This window comes from Schistocerca nitens, chromosome 10 (genome assembly GCF_023898315.1).
Source record: "Schistocerca nitens isolate TAMUIC-IGC-003100 chromosome 10, iqSchNite1.1, whole genome shotgun sequence".
NCBI lineage: Eukaryota > Metazoa > Arthropoda > Insecta > Orthoptera > Acrididae > Schistocerca > Schistocerca nitens.
This window is the reverse complement of record NC_064623.1, coordinates 81,829,424-81,849,096: the sequence shown is the minus strand read 5'-3', so window position 1 is coordinate 81,849,096 and position 19,673 is coordinate 81,829,424. Positions and strand designations below refer to the sequence as shown.

Genomic DNA, 19,673 nt, shown 5'->3' with positions numbered 1-19,673 from the left:
CCAAGTCTTCCTCTCATTTGCCGAGTGACTGATAGAATAGCCTTCAGCTTATTCCATAGCTACTACCTAGCAAGGCGCCATTTGTATAAGTGCTTATAGCTTACTACTATTCAAGAGATGTATTCCAACAAGAGAATAAAGTTAAGTATATTATTCCAGCTACGTACTTTTCTTCTTATTCATTAATAAGTCTCATGTTCCAGTACTTCACGCCCGTCTGCGTTAGTTTAGCGTGCACTTTCAGCCACTTCGAGCTACAAGGTGTTGGCCCAGCTGCCGACACATCAGTTATCATCCTGTCACATTCCTTACAAAACTCAAGTAGACGCTTTGTGTCCTCCTTTCAAAATCACTCCTCGCTATGACGTGATAATCTTCCATTATGATTGTGCTTGTATCTTGTTATTTTTATTAACTCTCCTATGTTTCATACTGTTCATCAGTCTCCTCTTTGTCATGTGCTGATGTTCGTAAATAAATTTGCGTAAGTTGGTGGTTCAGTTGCAATCTTATCATTAATCTATCATTTACATGATAGGTGTTCATTTCATTATGTTACTAGTGTGATTGCTCATTTTGGCAATGGCAATGTCTGGCTGTTAGCATACTTTGTATTTTTCCATTCATTAATTTCCCATGAACCATGGACCTTGCTGTTGGGGGGAGGCTTGCGTGCCTCAGCGATACAGACAGCCGTGCCGTAGGTGCAACCACAACGGAGGGGTATCTGGTGAGAGGCCAGACAAACGTGTGGTTCCTAAAGAGGAGCAGCAGCCTTTTCAGTAGTTGCAAGGGCAACAGTCTGGATGATTGACTGATCTGGCCTTGTAACAATAACCAAAAAGGCCTTGCTGTGCTGGTACTGCGAACGGTTGAAAGCAAGGGGAAACTACAGCCGTAATGTTTCCTGAGGGCATGCAACTTTACTGTATGATTAAATGATGATGGCGTCCTCTTGGGTAAAATATTCCGGAGGTAAAATAGTCCCCCATTCGGATCTCCGGGCGGGGACTACTCAAGAGGATGTCGTTATCAGGAGAAAGAAAACTGGCGTTCTACGGATCGGAGCGTGGAATGTCAGATCCATTAATCGGGCAGATTGGTTAGAAAATTTAAAACGGGAAATGGATAGGTTAAAGTTAGATATAGTGGGAATTAATGAAGTTCGGTGGCAGGAGGAACAAGACTTTTGGTCAGGCAAATACAGGGTTATAAATACAAATTCAAATAGGGGTAATGCTGGAGTAGGTTTAATAATGAATAAAAAAGTAGGAATGAAGCTACTACAAACAGCATAGTGAACGCATTATTGTGGCCAAGATAGACACGAAGTCCACGCCTACTACAGAAGTACAAGTTTATATGCCAACTAGCTCTGCAGATGACGAATAAATTGAAGAAATGTATGACAAAATAAAAGAAATTATTCAGATACTGAAGGGAGATGAAAATTTAATAGTCACGGGTGACTGGAATTCGGTAGTAGGAAAAGGGAGAGAAGGAAACGTAGTAGGTGAATATGGATTGGGTGTAAGAAATGAAAGAGGAAGTCGCCCGGTAGAATTTTGCACAGAGCACAACTTAATCATAACTAACACTTGGTTCGAGAATCACAAAAGAAGGTTGTATACATGGAAGAAGCCTGGAGATACTGACAGATTTCAGATAGATTATATAATGGTAAGACAGAGATTTAGGAACCAGGTTTTAAATTGTACGACATTTTCAGGGGCAGATGTGGACTCTGACCACAATCTATTGGTTATGAACTGTAGATTAAAACTGAAGAAACTGCAAAAAGGTGGGAATTTAAGGAGATGGGACCTGGATAAACTGACTAAACCAGAGGTTGTACAGAGTTTCAGGGAGAGCATAAGGGAACAATTGACAGGAATGGGGGAAAGAAATACAGTAGAAGGAGAATGGGTAGCTTTGAGGGATGAAGTAGTTAAGGCAGCAGAGGATCAAGTAGGTAAAAATACGAGGGCTAGTAGAAATCCTTGGGTAACAGAAGAAATATTGAATTTAATTGATGAAAGGAGAAAATATAAAAATGCAGGAAATGAAGCAGGCAAAAAGGAATACAAACGTCTCAAAAATGAGATCGACAGGAAGTGCAAAATGGCTAAGCTGGGATGGCTAGAGGACAAATGTAAGAATGTAGAGGCTTATCTCACTAGGGGTAAGATAGATACTGCCTACAGGAAAATTAAAGAGACCTTTGGAGATAAGAGAACGACTTGTATGAATATCAAGAGCTCAGATGGAAACCCAGTTCTAAGCAAAGAAGGGAAAGCAGAAAGGTGGAAGGTGTATATAGAGGGTCTATACAAGGGCGATGTACTTGAGGACAATATTATGGAAATGGAAGAGGATGTAGATGAAGATGAAATGGGAGATATGATACTGCGTGAAGAGTTTGACAGAGCACTGAAAGACCTGAGTCGAAACAAGGCCCCCGGAGTAGACAACATTCCATTGGAACTACTGACGGCCCTGGGAGAGCCAGTCCTGACAAAACTCTACCACCTAGTGAGCAAGATGTATGAAACAGGCGAAATACCCTCAGACTTCAAGAAGAATATAATAATTCCAATCCCAAAGAAAGCAGGTGTTGACAGATGTGAAAATTACCGAATAAGCCACAGCCACAAAATACTAACACGAATTCTTTACAGACAAATGGAAAAACTAGTAGAAGCCAACCTCGGGGAAGATCAATTTGGATTCCGTAGATACACTGGAACACGTGAGGCAATACTGACCTTACGACTTATCTTAAGAAGAAAGATTAAGGAAAGGCAAATCTACGTTTCTAGCATTTGTAGACTTAGAGAAAGCTTTTGACAATGTTGACTGGAATACTCTCTTTCAAATTCTAAAGGTGGCAGTGGTAAAATACAGGGAGCGAAAGGCTATTTACAATTTGTACAGAAACCAGATGGCAGTTATAAGAGTCGAGGGGTATGAAAGGGAAGCAGTGGTTGGGTTGGGAGTAAGACAGGGTTGTAGCCTCTCCCCGATTTTGTTCAATCTGTATATTGAGCAAGCAGTAAAGGAAACAAAAGAAAAATTCGGAGTAGGTATTAAAATCCATGGAGAAGAAATAAAAACTTTGAGGTTCACCGATGACATTGTAATTCTGTCAGAGACAGCAAAGTACTTGGAAGAGCAGTTGAATGGAATGGACAGTGTGTTGAAAGGAGGATATAAGATGAACATCAACAAAAGCAAAACGAGGATAATGGAATGTAGTCGAATTAAGTCGGGTGATGCTGAGGGAATTAGATTAGGAAATGAGACACTTAAAGTAGTAAAGGAGTTTTGCTATTTAGGGAGTAAAATAACTGATGATGGTCGTAGTAGAGAGGACATAAAATGTAGATTGGCAATGGCAAGGAAAGCGTTTCTGAAGAAGAGAAATTTTTAAGTGTCAGGAAGTCATTTCTGAAAGTATTTGTATGGAGTGTAGCCATGTATGGAAGTGAAAAATGGATGATAAATAGTTTGGACAAGAAGAGAATAGAAGCTTTCGAAATGTGGTGCTACAGAAGAATGCTGACGATTAGATGGGTAGATCACATAATTAATGAGGAGGTGTTGAAGAGGATTGGGGAGAAGGGATGTTTGTGGCACAACTTGACCAGAAGAAGGGATCGGTTGGTAGGACACAAATTTAGTATTGGAGGGCTGCGTGGAGGGTAAAAATCATAGAGGAAGACCAAGAGATGAATACACAAAGCAGATTCAGAAGGATGTAGGTTGCAGTAGGTACTGGGAGATGAAGAAGCTTGCACAGGATAGAGTAGCATGGAGAGCTGCATCAAACCAGTCTCGGGACTGAAGACCACAACAACAACAACTATTTTCTTCCCACCATGGTTGCTCCCACATTTCTGCCTTGGTTTCCTTCTCCAGCACCCATTACTCTTCATGCATCACTATTAAGATCTTCTTGCTCTTATCATCTGGTTTCGCACAGTCCTAAAATGTCAGTGTCATAATAGTTCATAATAATTTTCAGGTCTTCTAATTTCCTTATGTTTAGTAGTGTTCTGGCATTTCATGTTCATAGTTTCGTTTGTTTCTTTACACAGTAGGCTTCCCTTGGATTTCAGCCTGAGACACCTCATTTGTACTCTTCTCAAAACTCAGTTTCCGAGTTCCACGATTGACAGTGTACAAATTATTATTTGCGTGCTCCATAGTTGCTGTACGTAGGAAATAATGCGGGTGGCATCCTGTTGTTTCCCACTTCACAGTTTTACTGCCATTTAAGGCATTCTGACTATGCCAGTAAATATTGTATATACACAAATAATCTCCACATATTTTTCCCAAATTTAAAGACAAAAACTGGGGTGTACGGATTAATTTTAATAAGGTTGGTACAATTCCGTCTCCTGCAATAGACCCTGTTATACTATAGTGTTGTTGTGGCCTCGGTCTGTGGCACATCAGTAGCACATTAGAAGTGAAGTATTAACTGTTTGTTAACTTGTTAATCATGGCTACATGTTCTAATTATTGGTCATACACAGCTAATGAAAAACTGAAAATTATTGAAGAAGCAGAGAGCTTTGGAAACCACGCAGCGGGAAGAAAGTGTAATGTGAGCCGAGGGTTGTATTTGCAGCTGACGAAAGAGCAAAACACAGTTTCAAGAAATGACTAGTAATGACTGGGGATGTCGCAACCGAACAGTGAAGTATCCAGACTTGGAAAAAAGACACTGCAATTATGTAAATGAGATATGCTGTGACTAGTGAAATGTGCCAACTCAAAGCATTGGCTTTTGTCAAAGAATTAGGCATCACCGGTTTCAAAGCTTGCCAGGGCTGACTATCAAGATTTTTCAATCAAAATGCATTAGGCTTCTGGAAAATTGGTGACACAGATCAAATGCCACTCTATTTTGAGATGCCCCTCGACAACACTGTGAACTGGAGAGGGGATCAACGTCATGAGACAAACTGGCAGCAGTGAGAAGCAGATGTGTACAGTGATATGTGTAACTGGCGATGGGCATAAGTTGCACCTTATGTGATGTGATGCGTGTTTTTTTAAGTAAGTACCACTTTGAAATTAAAAAAAAGACGTGCTAAGATATCTCAAAAATTTTATTTTTACATGAACGCCTGTACCTTAATCTACTTTTCTACATAATTTCTGTCAATATTGTGGCACTTGTCATAACATTGTACCAGTTTTTGAATACCCTCCTCATAGAACTCTGCCGCCTGACTTGTTAACCACTGCATCACCACTGTTTTGACTTCGTCATTGTCTTGAAGACGCTGACTGCCCAGGTGTTTCTTCAAGTGCAGGAACAGATGGTAGTCACTGGGCGCAGGATCGGGGCTGTACGGAGGATGATCTAGAGTTTCCCATTGAAAAGATGTGATGAAATCTTTGGTCTGATTCACTACATGCAGACGGGCATTGTCTTGCAGCAAAACGAGGCCCTTGCTCAACTTGCCACGTCTTTTGTTCTGAACTGAACGGTGCAGATTGTGCAATGTCTTACAGTAAGCTGCTGCATTGATTGTCTCATTATGAGGCAGAAATTCCACAAGCAAAACTCGTTTTCTGTCCCAAAAAACTGTGCACATGATTTTCCTGGCAGAAATTGTTTGCTTAAACTTCACTTTTCAGGGTGAATCTGAATGCTGCCATTCCATGGACTGTTGCTTTGATTCTGGTGTGACGTAGGTCACCCATGTTTCATCGCCCGTAACAATTTGGCTTAAGAAATCATCACCATCTTTGTGGTACCGCTCAAGGAAAGTCAATGCACTGTCTAAACGTTCGGTTTTGTGCACATCCGTCAACATTTTCGGTACCCAATGTGCGCACAATTTTTGGTAATTCAAGTGCTCGCTCACATGCCATACAAAACACTATGAGAAACATTAGGAAAGTCATCCCGCAAGGAGGAAATCGTAAAACGTCTGTTTTCTCTCACCTTATTGTCCACTTCCTGCACCAAACTTTCATTAACGACCAAAGAACGCCCACTCCGTTGTTCATAGAGCACATTTGTGCAGCCATCTTCAAATGCTCTCACCCACTTTCTTACCATTCCATCACTCATAACGATAATGTTTTCTCCGTAAACTGCACAGATCTCACGATGAATATCGATCGCTTTTAGGCCATTAGCACTAAGAAATCTTATAACAGCCCATACTTCACAGTCGGCAGGACTCACGATTATTGGAGACATCTTAAACACTCAGTACACAACGTGAATAAGGAAGAATCAGACTGTAATGGCGTCAGTACGTAGACAACAGATGTAGGTACCCAGAGCACATGCGCAGAACGCCGACCGCAGCGCTGCGCCCGCAGTGTGGCAAAACGGTACTTACTTAAAAAACACGCCTCGTATTTAAAAGGGAAACTGTTCCGAAAATATCAGTGAAAGGCATATTGATGAGCGCGAATCCAAAAGGGTGGATGGAAATGATCTTGTGGTTGACTGGGAGATGCATGTTCGGCAGTTTTGCTGTGGTGTGTTAAAAGTTCAAGCCAAGGGTAAAAATCAAGTGACCAGATTTGTCCCAAATTTCTGAGTGGGTGGGAAAATCCTTCAGAAAATGTAAAAATCCTTCAGAAAATGTGGAATCACAACTTCATTGGACTGGACCAAAGACGACACTCTTTGAGAAGATGGCGACAACAACAGTGTTTTTACACTAGAGCAGATGATGAAAGTGATGATCAATAGAATTATGTTAGAATAATTTTTTAAATAAAATACAAATTAAAGCTAACTCTCCCCCTCTCCCTTTCTCTTAAATTACAGTGTGCGGATTATTTGATGGTGCAGATTATTCGTGTATATACGATATTCAGTCACAATCCAGATTGACAGCCTGTGTCTTCTGAGTTGCGCTGATATTGTAGCACCATCTCCATAATTGGAAAGAAAGCTTATTCTGCCTTCTCTGCCTTGACTGTAACCCTAAACATGGTGGTATTATCTGGAGCCAGGGGACTGTTGTATATTTCTAATAAATAAAAAATAAAAAATAAAAAAAAAAAAAAAAAAAAAAGGAGGGCGTGTCCTTTCACAACCAATCTTGGAGCTAACTATAGCTTTCTGCCGATGCTTAATAGTTTTGTTAGCATTCAATTTAATATTGGCACCTGTACAGCCAAGAAGTGCTCAGAGAGCTCTTCACTTCATTTTAGAATGCAGTCACTGCCAGTGGCACTGTCAGTGGCAGAACTTAGCACTCTGGACTGTGAATTATGCAGCATATTGCAATGTTTGAGGTCTTTTATTTATTCATTTATTTATGTTGTTATCTGCATGCTAGCTACATTTTGGTAGGAAAATGTCAAAATGAAGAAATTAACTGTAGGTCATCTATTTTCTTGTAGTCTGTATCAGAGAGTCTGATGTGCTGTGTAGCATATTTAGTGAGGTATGTGTAATGTACACATTGTTGCATGACTGAATGGTGTATGTGTATTGTTTGTACACCACCAAGCTCAGGTTGCATTTCATAAAGACCTTCAGCTCCTACAGGAAAGCCAAACGTAAGTCAGAATTTACTTGTAGTGTTTATAAAGTTGATTGTAAGTACCAAAATATTGCCAGTAGTTACAGATAACTCATAAATTATTATTACTTGAGGTAATTTTAGTACAAACAGTGACAACTCAAGATTTATTCTCTCAAAATATTTTATGCTCTCAAAATTTTATTCTCTCAAAATATTTAGTTTAGTGTAGTAGCTTTTCAGTCTTGGTGTGATCTGACAGTGAACCGAATAAGCCTTGTATGCTATCATGAGGAAAAATAAATATTTCAAGAGAATGAATTGTCACTAGTTTTAAAGCTTCTGCTAGACTTCCCTAATATTTACATCACAGTCTGTGGGGTCGATGTCATACCCATGGGTGATAAAAATAAAATTATTCATTCACTGTAGAAGCTCCCATTGTAGAAATAATCCAAAAGTGTGTCACTTGTATAGAACTAAAGTTTGCAAATATAGTATTTTTTACTTAGCCCTGTCGTTTACACATTATTTCCCAATCTAGGTTCTCATGATGTAGTAGTCCCTGATGTCTCAGGCTTTCTTTGTGTGATGCATTAATAGTGTGCTTCCAGGTGTTTCGATTTTATGCACAATATTAAAAAAGTATGAAACCTTTGGTTGGTCGAAATACACTTGTTAATTGGAGGTTCAGAACTGTTGTCCCCTTTAAAGTAGACTCCTTGATAATACATACAATTCTCCCAGTGCTGCTGCCATTGTTGGAAACACTTCTGGAACGTGTCTTCTGGAATGGTGATCAGTTTGGCCACCGCATTCGGCATGATATCTTCCCTTTGCTCAAATTGTGTTCCTTTCAAGGCATTTTCAGCTCAGGAGATAGCCAAAAATGGCACAGATTCGTGTCAGATAGTTAGAAAGTCTGACCAACAACAGTAATGATTTCCAGACAGCTTTGCTCCTGCTCCATTGTCAGCCCTTTGGTACAGATTTTGCTGACATTCTCCTTTGCAGAAATTGTCAGTCAAAATTGGATGTAACCTTCTAATGCTCACCTCTGTCATGTTCACAAGTTTTCGTACTGTCATATGATGATCTTGCCTGACCAAAGTCTGCACTTCCTCAATGACACTGTTACATTGGCTTGCCCAAGGCATGCCTAAGCATGGTTCGCTAACCACAGATGAGTGGCCATTTTTTAAACAGTTGTTTACCATTCATTTCATGTGAGTTTTCCACTGCATCATCTCAAAAAGGCTGTTGATTTCCGTTTGGGTATTTCCAAGCTTTTCACAAAATTTGATGCTGTTTTGCTAGGGACAGGGAAAAATCATTTTATTTTACGGCCAAATTTGGGTTTATTTTTAGCCAGTTCCAGTGTCATCTTTAGCCAATTCTGGTGTTATCTTTAGAAAACTTTGGTGCTCTTTTTTACAAATTCAATGTTTTTTTTTCCAAATTCGGTGCTATTTTTTACCAAATTAGTTTTTTCCCAATTTCAGCACAATTTTTTTCACCATTTAGGTTCTACTTTATCCAATTTCGATTTGTTTCCTATTTCAGTAAATTTTTGTTGTTGTTGTCAATATCAGTGTTATATTTCTGCAAAATTTGGTGTTTTTGATTCACACCATAGGATATTCACTGCTATTTAAAAATTATACTTGAACCTCACCTTGAGGAAAAGAAGTCAAAATGCAGTTTCAACATTGAATAACTATCAGTTACAAATATTGCAAAACTGCCGTCCTCATACTTATAACATCAATCTTGTATGGGAAAAGACATATTTTGTAATATTTCATAAAAATCATCAATTTTGAGTTATTTCATTCAAAACTGCCAATTACACTTTATTTTTCATGTTTCATTTTCACAAAATGTTCTTGTTCTTGATTATTGCTGTTCCTGTTACTGGAATCCAATGAGTGCTTACTGTATGTCTGCAATCAGAGGCGAACAGCCCGTGACTTACGCTTTCTGCTGTGGGGAAAAATTCATGACTACACAAAAATGTTCTCCCACCCCGTTCGCCCTTTCCCCCACATCTTCAACCGAAGAAAATCTCCACTGTATATTGATAATTTTTACTTATGGACTGTCTCCACTGGTTTATGTGGAAAGGAGAATGTTTGATTGATACTTTTTGAACACATCTCGTATTTCAACGACCAACCCAGCTGTTGGGAGTCCAGGCAATGAGTACATATAACAGCACAATGTGCAGCAACTGAGTCGGTCATTGAAATATTGTGGATAAAATGGGAACAACTTGCTTGAACAGCTGGAGGCACACTAGTAATAATGTATGTCTTTACAGAAATGTAACTACTGTTTTTTGCACTGTATAGTTTTTCATCCTACTAGAAGGCAACGAAAATATGCAAACCAAAACTTTGGTTAATAGTCATTCTCATGCTGAGTATTTTAAAGTGAAATAGTATATCTTCAAGAGAAACAATTATTTATGGAATGTTTCCTGTCAAAAACTGCAAACAATAGCCCACTGAAAATTCGATGTGAATTGTAATCAGTGAATTTTTTTGAAGGCCAACTGAACTTTGTAATGAATTCTCTGACTGTGATCGGTCATCCACAAAGTAAGTTTGAATCACATAATATTTCCATGTGGCTGTCATTTTGTGCTTGCTCCACACAGAATATGATGTTAGGAACTGCATCAGGTAACACACGGTGGTACTTGTTTTTTATTTTGACTATCAATTTGTCAGATTCAGACCATTTGCAGACCATAAAAGATGTATTCAAATGTGCATTCCACAACTGCAATAGCTAATCATTGTTGAAAAATTCTGTTAAGTATAACATGTTATAACAAACATATAAACATTCACATTGCAAGACAGAGTACATTTTTGTGTGAATGTTTACACTCACCTGAAGATGACTGATCAGTTGTCTGCCAAAAAACTTCACAGAATACCCATTACACACAGAAAACGTGAGGAATTGCAATGGAGTACATGTTTGTTGTATGTAAATAGAACATTTCAAGAAAGATTAGTTATTGTAATTATAGACTGCGCAGTTGGGTAGATGTTTTATGGTCCAGGGATGATCTGAATTTGACTGAAATCAATAATCAAAATGAAAAATAATTACTGTTGTCTGTGTATTACATGATGCAATTCCTAACATTTGTGGAACCTGTCAACCACAATCTATTCAATATTAAATATTGTTGTTTTGGGTAATGATGTGCACAACTTACATTTCATTTTGCCTTGAGTGTGAACAGTGGTGCATTTTATGTAGAAAATTGTTATTGGAATAGGCACTACAAGTGATTAAGTCAGTGATTTATATTTTTAATGTGTGAAGTGTGACACTGTCTGGCTTTTAATGTGCAAAGAGTAATCCTCAATAATTGATATGTATTGCTTACCGCCAGATTCTGTGCACTACAAGTCCTCCATGACTGTTGTCTGGGACTAATTCCCTCAGCCTACAGTTGTAATCTGTCTGCTTGTGGTTTTCATTTCTTTCTGCTTCTCAGATAATTTATCATTGGATGACACTTGCAGGGGAATGTCAAAGATATTTTTAGCAGCTGCTTTTTGTCAAAAATGGCAAATTACTTTGGTAAGGGAGCACAAAAACTATTCCTATATCACAAAACAGATCTCGCATGTGGAGGCAGTTTTGCACACAAGTAGTGGAATGTAAATACTTACATGCACACCATGCATTTTTGTTATTACCATTTTTGTGTACATATATATATTTTTTTCTCATACCGTATCACAACATACTTTATGGATGACCTTCAAACCTAAATTTTTTGGTAAAACATGTGGAAAGTCAAACATGCAAAATTAAGAATAAATTCTCCATACTTTCCCTTTTTTTCTAGATATGGGTTTATGTGAGCCCATTGTAAAAAAAAAAATAGGCTCTCCTATTAGATTATTAATAAGCTAATTCGTGTATTAAACTTTCTCCTGTTACTGTGTGGTTAGCCCATTGTTGAATGAATTGGTCATGTTTCTCATTACATTGTGGCCGTGACATGCCAAATAATGTGGTTTATGGCAATATTGCTTTATTGGTTGGAAAGGGGGACCCGAAGTGTTTACTAATTTGTGGCAATTGCTTAATTACTAGAATTCAGCTATTCAAGATGTTTGTGTGTCAAGACAAGGGAACTATTTTGACATTCCCACATTATTTTATGATCTCTTGCAAAAGTAGTTTGTTTCACTCTTAGCAGAAGATATTGATGTTGGAGTGTGAGTTGCAAAAAACAATTTCAGTTTGGTTACTCACCTATCCAAAAGATAAATGTTTCAAATTTGACATATTCCTGGAAAATAGGTAAAAGAAACTGCCAATCAATTTCTTACATGAAGGAATGTCATGAAGAAGATCTTGATTATTTAGTACATGACAGGAAAATTGTGATAGGTGTAATCACATCTTTGTGGCAAGTATTCATGTAAGTGTTTGGTGAAATAATAGCTGTAGTCCTAAACAGCCTTTCATTTGTCAGCTTTGAACAGCTTATTTTTCCTACAAAAGCACATCTTTCAGACATTTTATTAAGAGGTGCATACTATTTCAAGAAGCTGTGTGACCGTCACTGCCGAATCACAGCAGTATGTAAAAAATCTTTCCAGATAATCTGACAGTTCAATCCTCTCGTATAAATTATGCTAAGTGAAGTGCAGGCAAACTTTTTTACTCTATATTCTTCCATCATTGTCAAATAGTGGAAAGTCCAGGATGGAATGACAACAATATGAAAAGGATATATTGCTACTCATCACATAGAGAAGACATTGAGTCACAGGCTAGCATTCTAGCATTGTTTTCCATTGCGCCCGTCTGTGATCAGTGCCTCCTTTATGTGGAAAATATCTATTTCTCCCTTCCATATTTTCCCATCATTTTGATTTATAATCTCTACCTGACTCAAATGTGTATAATTCCAAACTCTGCTTCCAATTACTATTATACTTCTAATTTACCAATGAATAATATTTATACATTTCTTTCCATTTTTTCAGTAACGGCTTCTCATCTGCTATTGTTATATTAGCTGTTTACAGACATTGGCTGTTGTTTCCCACATGAAATAAGTTAAATTAAGAAGATGCCTTCCTAATAACTATAAAAGTGTCGCCCGGTGATACTAGGTGACAAAGAAATGGTCTTACATTGAACATTTTAGGAAGTGGAAAAAAAAAAAAAAAAAAGAAATTATACGGGAAAAGGCTCTCTGTCTCTCAATAAACAAAATGATTTTTAAGAAAATAGGAAGACATCTTCAAAGGACAGTTGACTATTAGATACCATGTTTAACTGATTCATAGAAAAAACAACATGTAAATCAGTTTCTACTTATCGTTAATGCCTTATGCAAAAAAATTTACTTTTATTTTTGACTTATTACATAATTTATACATATAATGAAGGAAATAAAGGTAACCAGTAGTGCTGTATATACATAAACTAAATTAAAATCATTGCTAAGCTTTCAGACAACTTGATTCTGAGAGCTAACTGATTGTCAAAAATGCACATATACACTTGTTTGCCTGCATCATTGTCATGACAGATTGCACTGCCTCTGCTCAAACAGAGAGAGAGAGAGAGAGTGTGTGTGTGTGTGTGTGTGTGTGTGTGTGTGTGTGTGTGTGTGTTTGTTTTAGTCGGTCTGTCGGTCAATTGGTTAGTCAGTTAGTTAGTTAGTTAATTAGCTCAAAGTGAGGACAATGCCTGAAAGCGTAGGAACAATTTCAATCTCGTTTATGTACCTGATGACTGCTCAGTGCCTCAGGTACTATATCATAGGTAGTTACCTTTATAACTTCAATTATTTGTATTCCATCCGTGACTTCCCAATATCATATTAGAAAATACTTAGTTAGATGGGTCAGTGTGATGGACATTTAATTTATTCAGGGCTTAACTGTGTACTTGTAACAGAAGCTCATGAAGTTCTAAAACACAAAATTGTTTTTAATTCTTACAATGAGCCTAATTTACATTTTCCTTATTTTATCCATAATATCTGTTCGCACTGTCTTTACAACAAAGCGGTAAAACAGTGGACGTCTATTAGAATGAACTCATTTCTACACTCCTGGAAATTGAAATAAGAACACCGTGAATTCATTGTCCCAGGAAGGGGAAACTTTATTGACACATTCCTGTGGTCAGATACATCACATGATCACACTGACAGAACCACAGGCACATAGACACAGGCAACAGAGCATGCACAATGTCGGCACTAGTACAGTGTATATCCACCTTTCGCAGCAATGCAGGCTGCTATTCTCCCATGGAGACGATCGTAGAGATGCTGGATGTAGTCCTGTGGAACGGCTTGCCATGCCATTTCCACCTGGCGCCTCAGTTGGACCAGCGTTCGTGCTGGACGTGCAGACCGCGTGAGACGACGCTTCATCCAGTCCCAAACATGCTCAATGGGGGACAGATCCGGAGATCTTGCTGGCCAGGGTAGTTGACTTACACCTTCTAGAGCACGTTGGGTGGCACGGGATACACGCGGACGTGCATTGTCCTGTTGGAACAGCAAGTTCCCTTGCCGGTCTAGGAATGGTAGAACGATGGGTTCGATGACGGTTTGGATGTACCGTGCACTATTCAGTGTCCCCTCGACGATCACCAGTGGTGTACGGCCAGTGTAGGAGATCGCTCCCCACACCATGATGCCGGGTGTTGGCCCTGTGTGCCTCGGTCGTATGCAGTCCTGATTGTGGCACTCACCTGCACGGCGCCAAACACGCATACGACCATCATTGGCACCAAGGCAGAAGCGACTCTCATCGCTGAAGACGACACATCTCCATTCGTCCCTCCATTCACGCCTGTCGCGACACCACTGGAGGCGGGCTGAACGATGTTGGGGCGTGAGCGGAAGACGGCCTAAAGGTGTGCGGGACCGTAGCCCAGCTTCATGGAGACGGTTGCGAATGGTCCTCGCCGATACCCCAGGAGCAACAGTGTCCCTAATTTGCTGGGAAGTGGCGGTGCGGTCCCCTACGGCACTGCGTAGGATCCTACGGTCTTGGCGTGCATCCGTGCGTCGCTGCGGTCCGGTCCCAGGTTGACGGGCACGTGCACCTTCCGCCGAGCACTGGCGACAACATCGATGTACTGTGGAGACCTCACGCCCCACGTGTTGAGCAATTCGGCGGTACGTCCACCCGGCCTCCTGCATGCCCACGATACGCCCTCGCTCAAAGTCCGTCAACTGCACATACGGTTCACGTCCACGCTGTCGCGGCATGCTACCAGTGTTAAAGACTGCGATGGAGCTCCGTATGCCACAGCAAACTGGCTGACACTGACGGCGGCGGTGCACAAATGCTGCGCAGCTAGCGCCATTCGACGGCCAACACCGCGGTTCCTGGTGTGTCCGCTGTGCCGTGCGTGTGATCATTGCTTGTACAGCCCTCTCGCAGTGTCCGGAGCAAGTATGGTGGGTCTGACACACCGGTGTCAATGTGTTCTTTTTTCCATTTCCAGGAGTGTATTTACTGTACTACAGTGTCAGTTTAGGCATTCTGTGTTGTTCGAGAATCATTTTAGAAAAGTGTATGGATGGTTCCTACAGTAAAGATGCATTTGATTCCTTGCCCCTTCTCATGCAACTGATTAAGTGGCCCATCTTTGGGCCAGTAATTCTTTTGGAAAGCTGAGTTGTCTGAATGGGTCAGTATTGTTTGTGTTGTAGTGTTCCTCTGTATTGTCACTACTACTACTGTTGCTAATGTAGGCTCTATTTTCTGACAGCCGATCACAGCAGCGAGTCTCATGACGACAATGGCGGGTGGCAATGTGTCGCTTTCAGGAGGACAGGTTGTAACGGGCACCGGCATTGCCACCACCGTCACCTCCCCTCTGGTTCGACAGGTTGCGGGGCAACAAGTTGTTAATCTGCAACAGGTAAGTGAAAGCTCTCTATGTTTGTGAAATGGATAGATTGTAGTTAGATAGTATAAGTTATCGTACAAAGTCCTCCTCCAGAAGTAGAAAAACACACACAAATTGTTAGGAATAAGCAATATTCAGGGTAAAAGAACTCACTAACGTATCCCACCAGGTGCGCCCAAAAACACACAAACACACACACACACACACACACACACACACACACACACACACACACACACACGCACGCACACACATGCGCGCACACGCCTGCACAAACATGCCCATGTCATCTCTGACCACTAATGTCAAACTCTTGGCCATGTGTGTGTGAGTAGTGCATCTATGCATGTATGAATATGTGTGTGTGTGTGGGGGGGGGGGGGTGAATGTGGTGATTTTTCTACATCTGGAGGAGGACTCTGTCCAGTTGCGTAAAATATCCAGTCTTCTTGTCTGCTACTCAGTGTCTTCTCATTGTGGTGGTTGGCAATCTATCCATTTCATATTGTTGTTATTCAATCCCAAATGTTCCTTTGTTTGATCTCTATGTTTACATTTTGCTATTTTTTCATGACTGTCCATGATTTGTACATTTTAACTGTGTCTCCTATGTCTAATTTCATTTACTAGCTGAGAAATCCGTCATTGCCCGGGTATTTATTAATAACTGTGTTGGAGACTTTGTACAAGTGAAATTTATTTTTGACTTATAAAGCCTCTTTGTATACAACATCTGATATAATATGATTGAGGACATGACGAAAAGGTTGTTTGCTTCACTAATATGGGAGAAAGACATGTAGAGCTAGCAGTGCAAAAGGCAATGGCACTAAGGTCGACGCCCGCATCACGCAGTGTCTGACCTTTTGCTTTTTTTCATCATGGAATGACATGAGCTCACTGAGGGTTGTACACATTTAAAGCAAGATGGTGAGTATTTAGGAAAATGCAAGATTCAGGTTATAAAAACTCACTCACCTGCGCCACCAGGTGCATCCAAAAACAGAATTTCTCCCGTATCATTGTTGACACTCTGATAAACACATTCAAAAACATATGCTGTTCTTCCGTTACATTTTGGACGCCATTTTGCAAGGTTTCTGTAAGTTCTGCTGGATTATAACTCATTTTCACAGTGCACTCTCTATCGATGTGTTCGCCTTCTGGTAATGGTGCCTGCAAATCATACTGACCGAGAGGATTTCCTCCTATAATTGTAACCAAATTTTGAGTAGGCATGAAGCATTGATTAAGAACACTGTTACTTGATCTATCATTCAGTTCACCTTCAATATTTTGTCCAATATTCCTACAAAAGTCTTCTGTCAATTTATTCTGATATTTTAGCCACAACACCACAGCATCAAAAAGGGCACAAAATGTAGCAAAAAGGCAAACATATGACACAAGTTATGTGGACTGTCACTAATGCTTGCTTCAGTCAGTGTGTCATCCCAGTGCCTGGTATCATCAGGTAGGTTTTGCTCTTGGCAAGCATCTCAGTAAGTGAGATATTCGACACCATTAGTAAGTCTCCTCACCATACGTAAAATCAGGTGCAAATAGAAATGTGAGCAGTTTTTAAATGAACCATGTATAAACTTCCAATAACACATTTTTCAAACACTCCCGGGCTCACCATCCACAGCTCTGCCATGCCCTCCACAATTGAAGACACCGCGCTATTTGTTGTAAGTATAGTATGATGGAACTTCATCATACAACATTATTTTTGCAAAATCATGTTTCACAAAGCCAAAAGTATGCCAGCATGTTATTTTCTAGCTGCTCTTTAATATTTTTAGGGTTAATATGTATTCACTGTCCTTCAAAGCATACATTGAGATGCATCAGAGGCTGGTGTCTTTTGTGAATAGAGAAGATCGAAATGCACCATGCTGCTGATTGAAACCTTGAGACTTCATCATGTCATGTGCAAATGTGGCTTGGTCACTGGCCTTGTTCACATACTTGCAGATATATTTATTAGATTCAACACTATTGCACATTTCTCCATTAGCTTGAAATATTTTAGATAATATTTGTAAATAGGGCACAACCCGTGTATTGCCCAAAATAATTTATTGTCCACATGATTTTATTTTAGCTGTAAACCCACCATGCTCAGGTGAACATCAACTATACAATGGGTATCCATTTTCTCCTGTTAATATTTGCTTTACCAGTGTTCTTGGATGTCTTTTAGAATGCTGGCCGTTCTGCTTGTAAGGAGATCTTCTCTCTGATGCTCTGTAAGGACCATGAACTGTTTCGTCTTTACAATGTCAAACAGTGTTGGATCTGTGTTGTAGTCCAGGAATTCATCACTTATCAGCTTATCGACATATTTGGGATGTATGTTGTCTTCCAGCCATAGGAGTATTTGTGTATGAGACAGGCCATGCTTTTGCCACTCAGCACTGTACATGAATCACTAAGCTGGCCCAAAAATGCTTTCTTTTGCAATCTTGTTGATCAGCTACTTCAATTCTGGGTTGAATACCATAGCTATTATTTGTGCTGCTCATACAATACTTGTCCAACAAAAAGTTCCTGAATATATTCATTTCACTTTGGATTTGTTGTGAATGTAATAAACAGATCAGGCCTTCTGTACTTCCATACATAACAGAAATCATCCTGTACGTGCTCGTGCATATATCATGAGCCACTGGTTAAACTGGATGATAGGATCACTAATTAGTGTAAGTTTTCCATGCTGTCATCCTTTGGCATAGTGTCTCACAAGTGCACATAATCTTAGGTGTGTAACAGTCTCTGGTTGGTGCATATGTACACTAAGTGCTGAGTGTCGATTTTGGCGTGCATATTGACATTAAGCTGGCTAAACTGTCATCGAAATCTTTGCAAATAGGCAAAATGAATCCTCTTATTTGCAGCTGGTGAGCAGAAAATTGTTGGGATGATTTTTGCAATCTTGTGTTAGGGTTGACCTGATACACTCCAAAATCTTGTCCATGGCAATAAGTGAAAGGGTACTGTTGGGCATTATAAGACCTATGTGTCTCATAAATGCATTGAAGGTGATCGTCTCGAGTGCACAGTACTATATCATACTGTTCGCATTCCTGATCATTCAAAACAGCTGCAACTTCATTTGTGTCAGACCAGATGTCCAGCAGCAGGTCAATTATATGCACTAATGACAATAATAATAATTATTTTTCCCTTGTGGAACCGATTCTGTAGCAGCTTTGAAAGTGTGAATATGTGGTTTCACTTGATGCAGCATATTTTCTATCAGAGCAATCAGATCATTGTTAAGTTGTGGAAAGTTGTGGTTTGTAATTTGTGTCTGTTCTTCATGATTACAAACAAAATGTATCTGAAGAAACTTGGGCTCATTTTCAGGAAGCAAAGTACCAATAAGGTGGTAAACCTGGCCGCAAAAGGTAGGCATGAATGGTCCTTCTGTTATTTGTTTTGTGCCAAACAACATAATTTGAAACATGTTATGTATGCACAGATGTTATACAAAAAGTGTTTTGGATGTGAATTGTCACCATTAGCAGAGATTTTACGAAATCAAGGAGTTTCTGAAAAATCTCAATATGCTCTTTTCCACTTGAGCAACACGTCCCAACCATCTCTTCTTGCCATTTCAGAGCCCCACAAAATTTACAGATTATGATCGTTCTGTCAATTGAAGCAGATGTGACATAATCAGTTACATGTCTATATGTAAATGCACTTTTTGTCCTTGTCAACCTATACTGTGTTGTTGTGTTGTATTGTAAGGCGCCAGGTATACCGTTTGTATATGTATATGTGTATATCATCGTTCTCGTCTCTTCCTTCCCTCGTTGATATCAGAGCATGAGAAATGTTTATGTTTGTGTTTACCTATTTGTTGTTGGCAACACACAACTACACGGCCACCATACCACCTGATGTAAGAATAGCTAGCTTAATATAGAATAAAGATAGTGGGTTTCGCTGCAGCGTTATTTATGTGTGATTTTATTCTTCACTTAATCTTTGAGACAGCTACTCTTAATCAGGCCCAAAACTTGACTTGTAATGAGAGCACTTAAGACCAGTCTGTCACAATATTAATAATACATAAGGCTCTACACCACTATAATAAAATATCACTATTCATGAAATAACAAAATATATGAATAAACTTCTTTATACCTTTTCTTGTATTCAGTCAAATGCTTTCAAATGTTTATTTCGTACCCACAAATCATTCACACCTCGATGTAGTGTAAA

The 19,673-nt window shown here is 39.5% G+C and overlaps 1 protein-coding gene across 1 annotated transcript in view; it reads left to right on the top strand.

Moving 5' to 3' along the window:
- The window catches only part of LOC126210087 (nuclear factor related to kappa-B-binding protein), a 211,228-nt gene that overhangs the window by 123,982 nt on the left and 67,573 nt on the right, over positions 1-19,673 (top strand). The window contains exon 16 of the mRNA XM_049939213.1: positions 15,297-15,449. Coding sequence (XP_049795170.1) covers positions 15,297-15,449 — 153 coding nt within the window. The remainder of the gene's footprint in view (positions 1-15,296; positions 15,450-19,673) is intronic.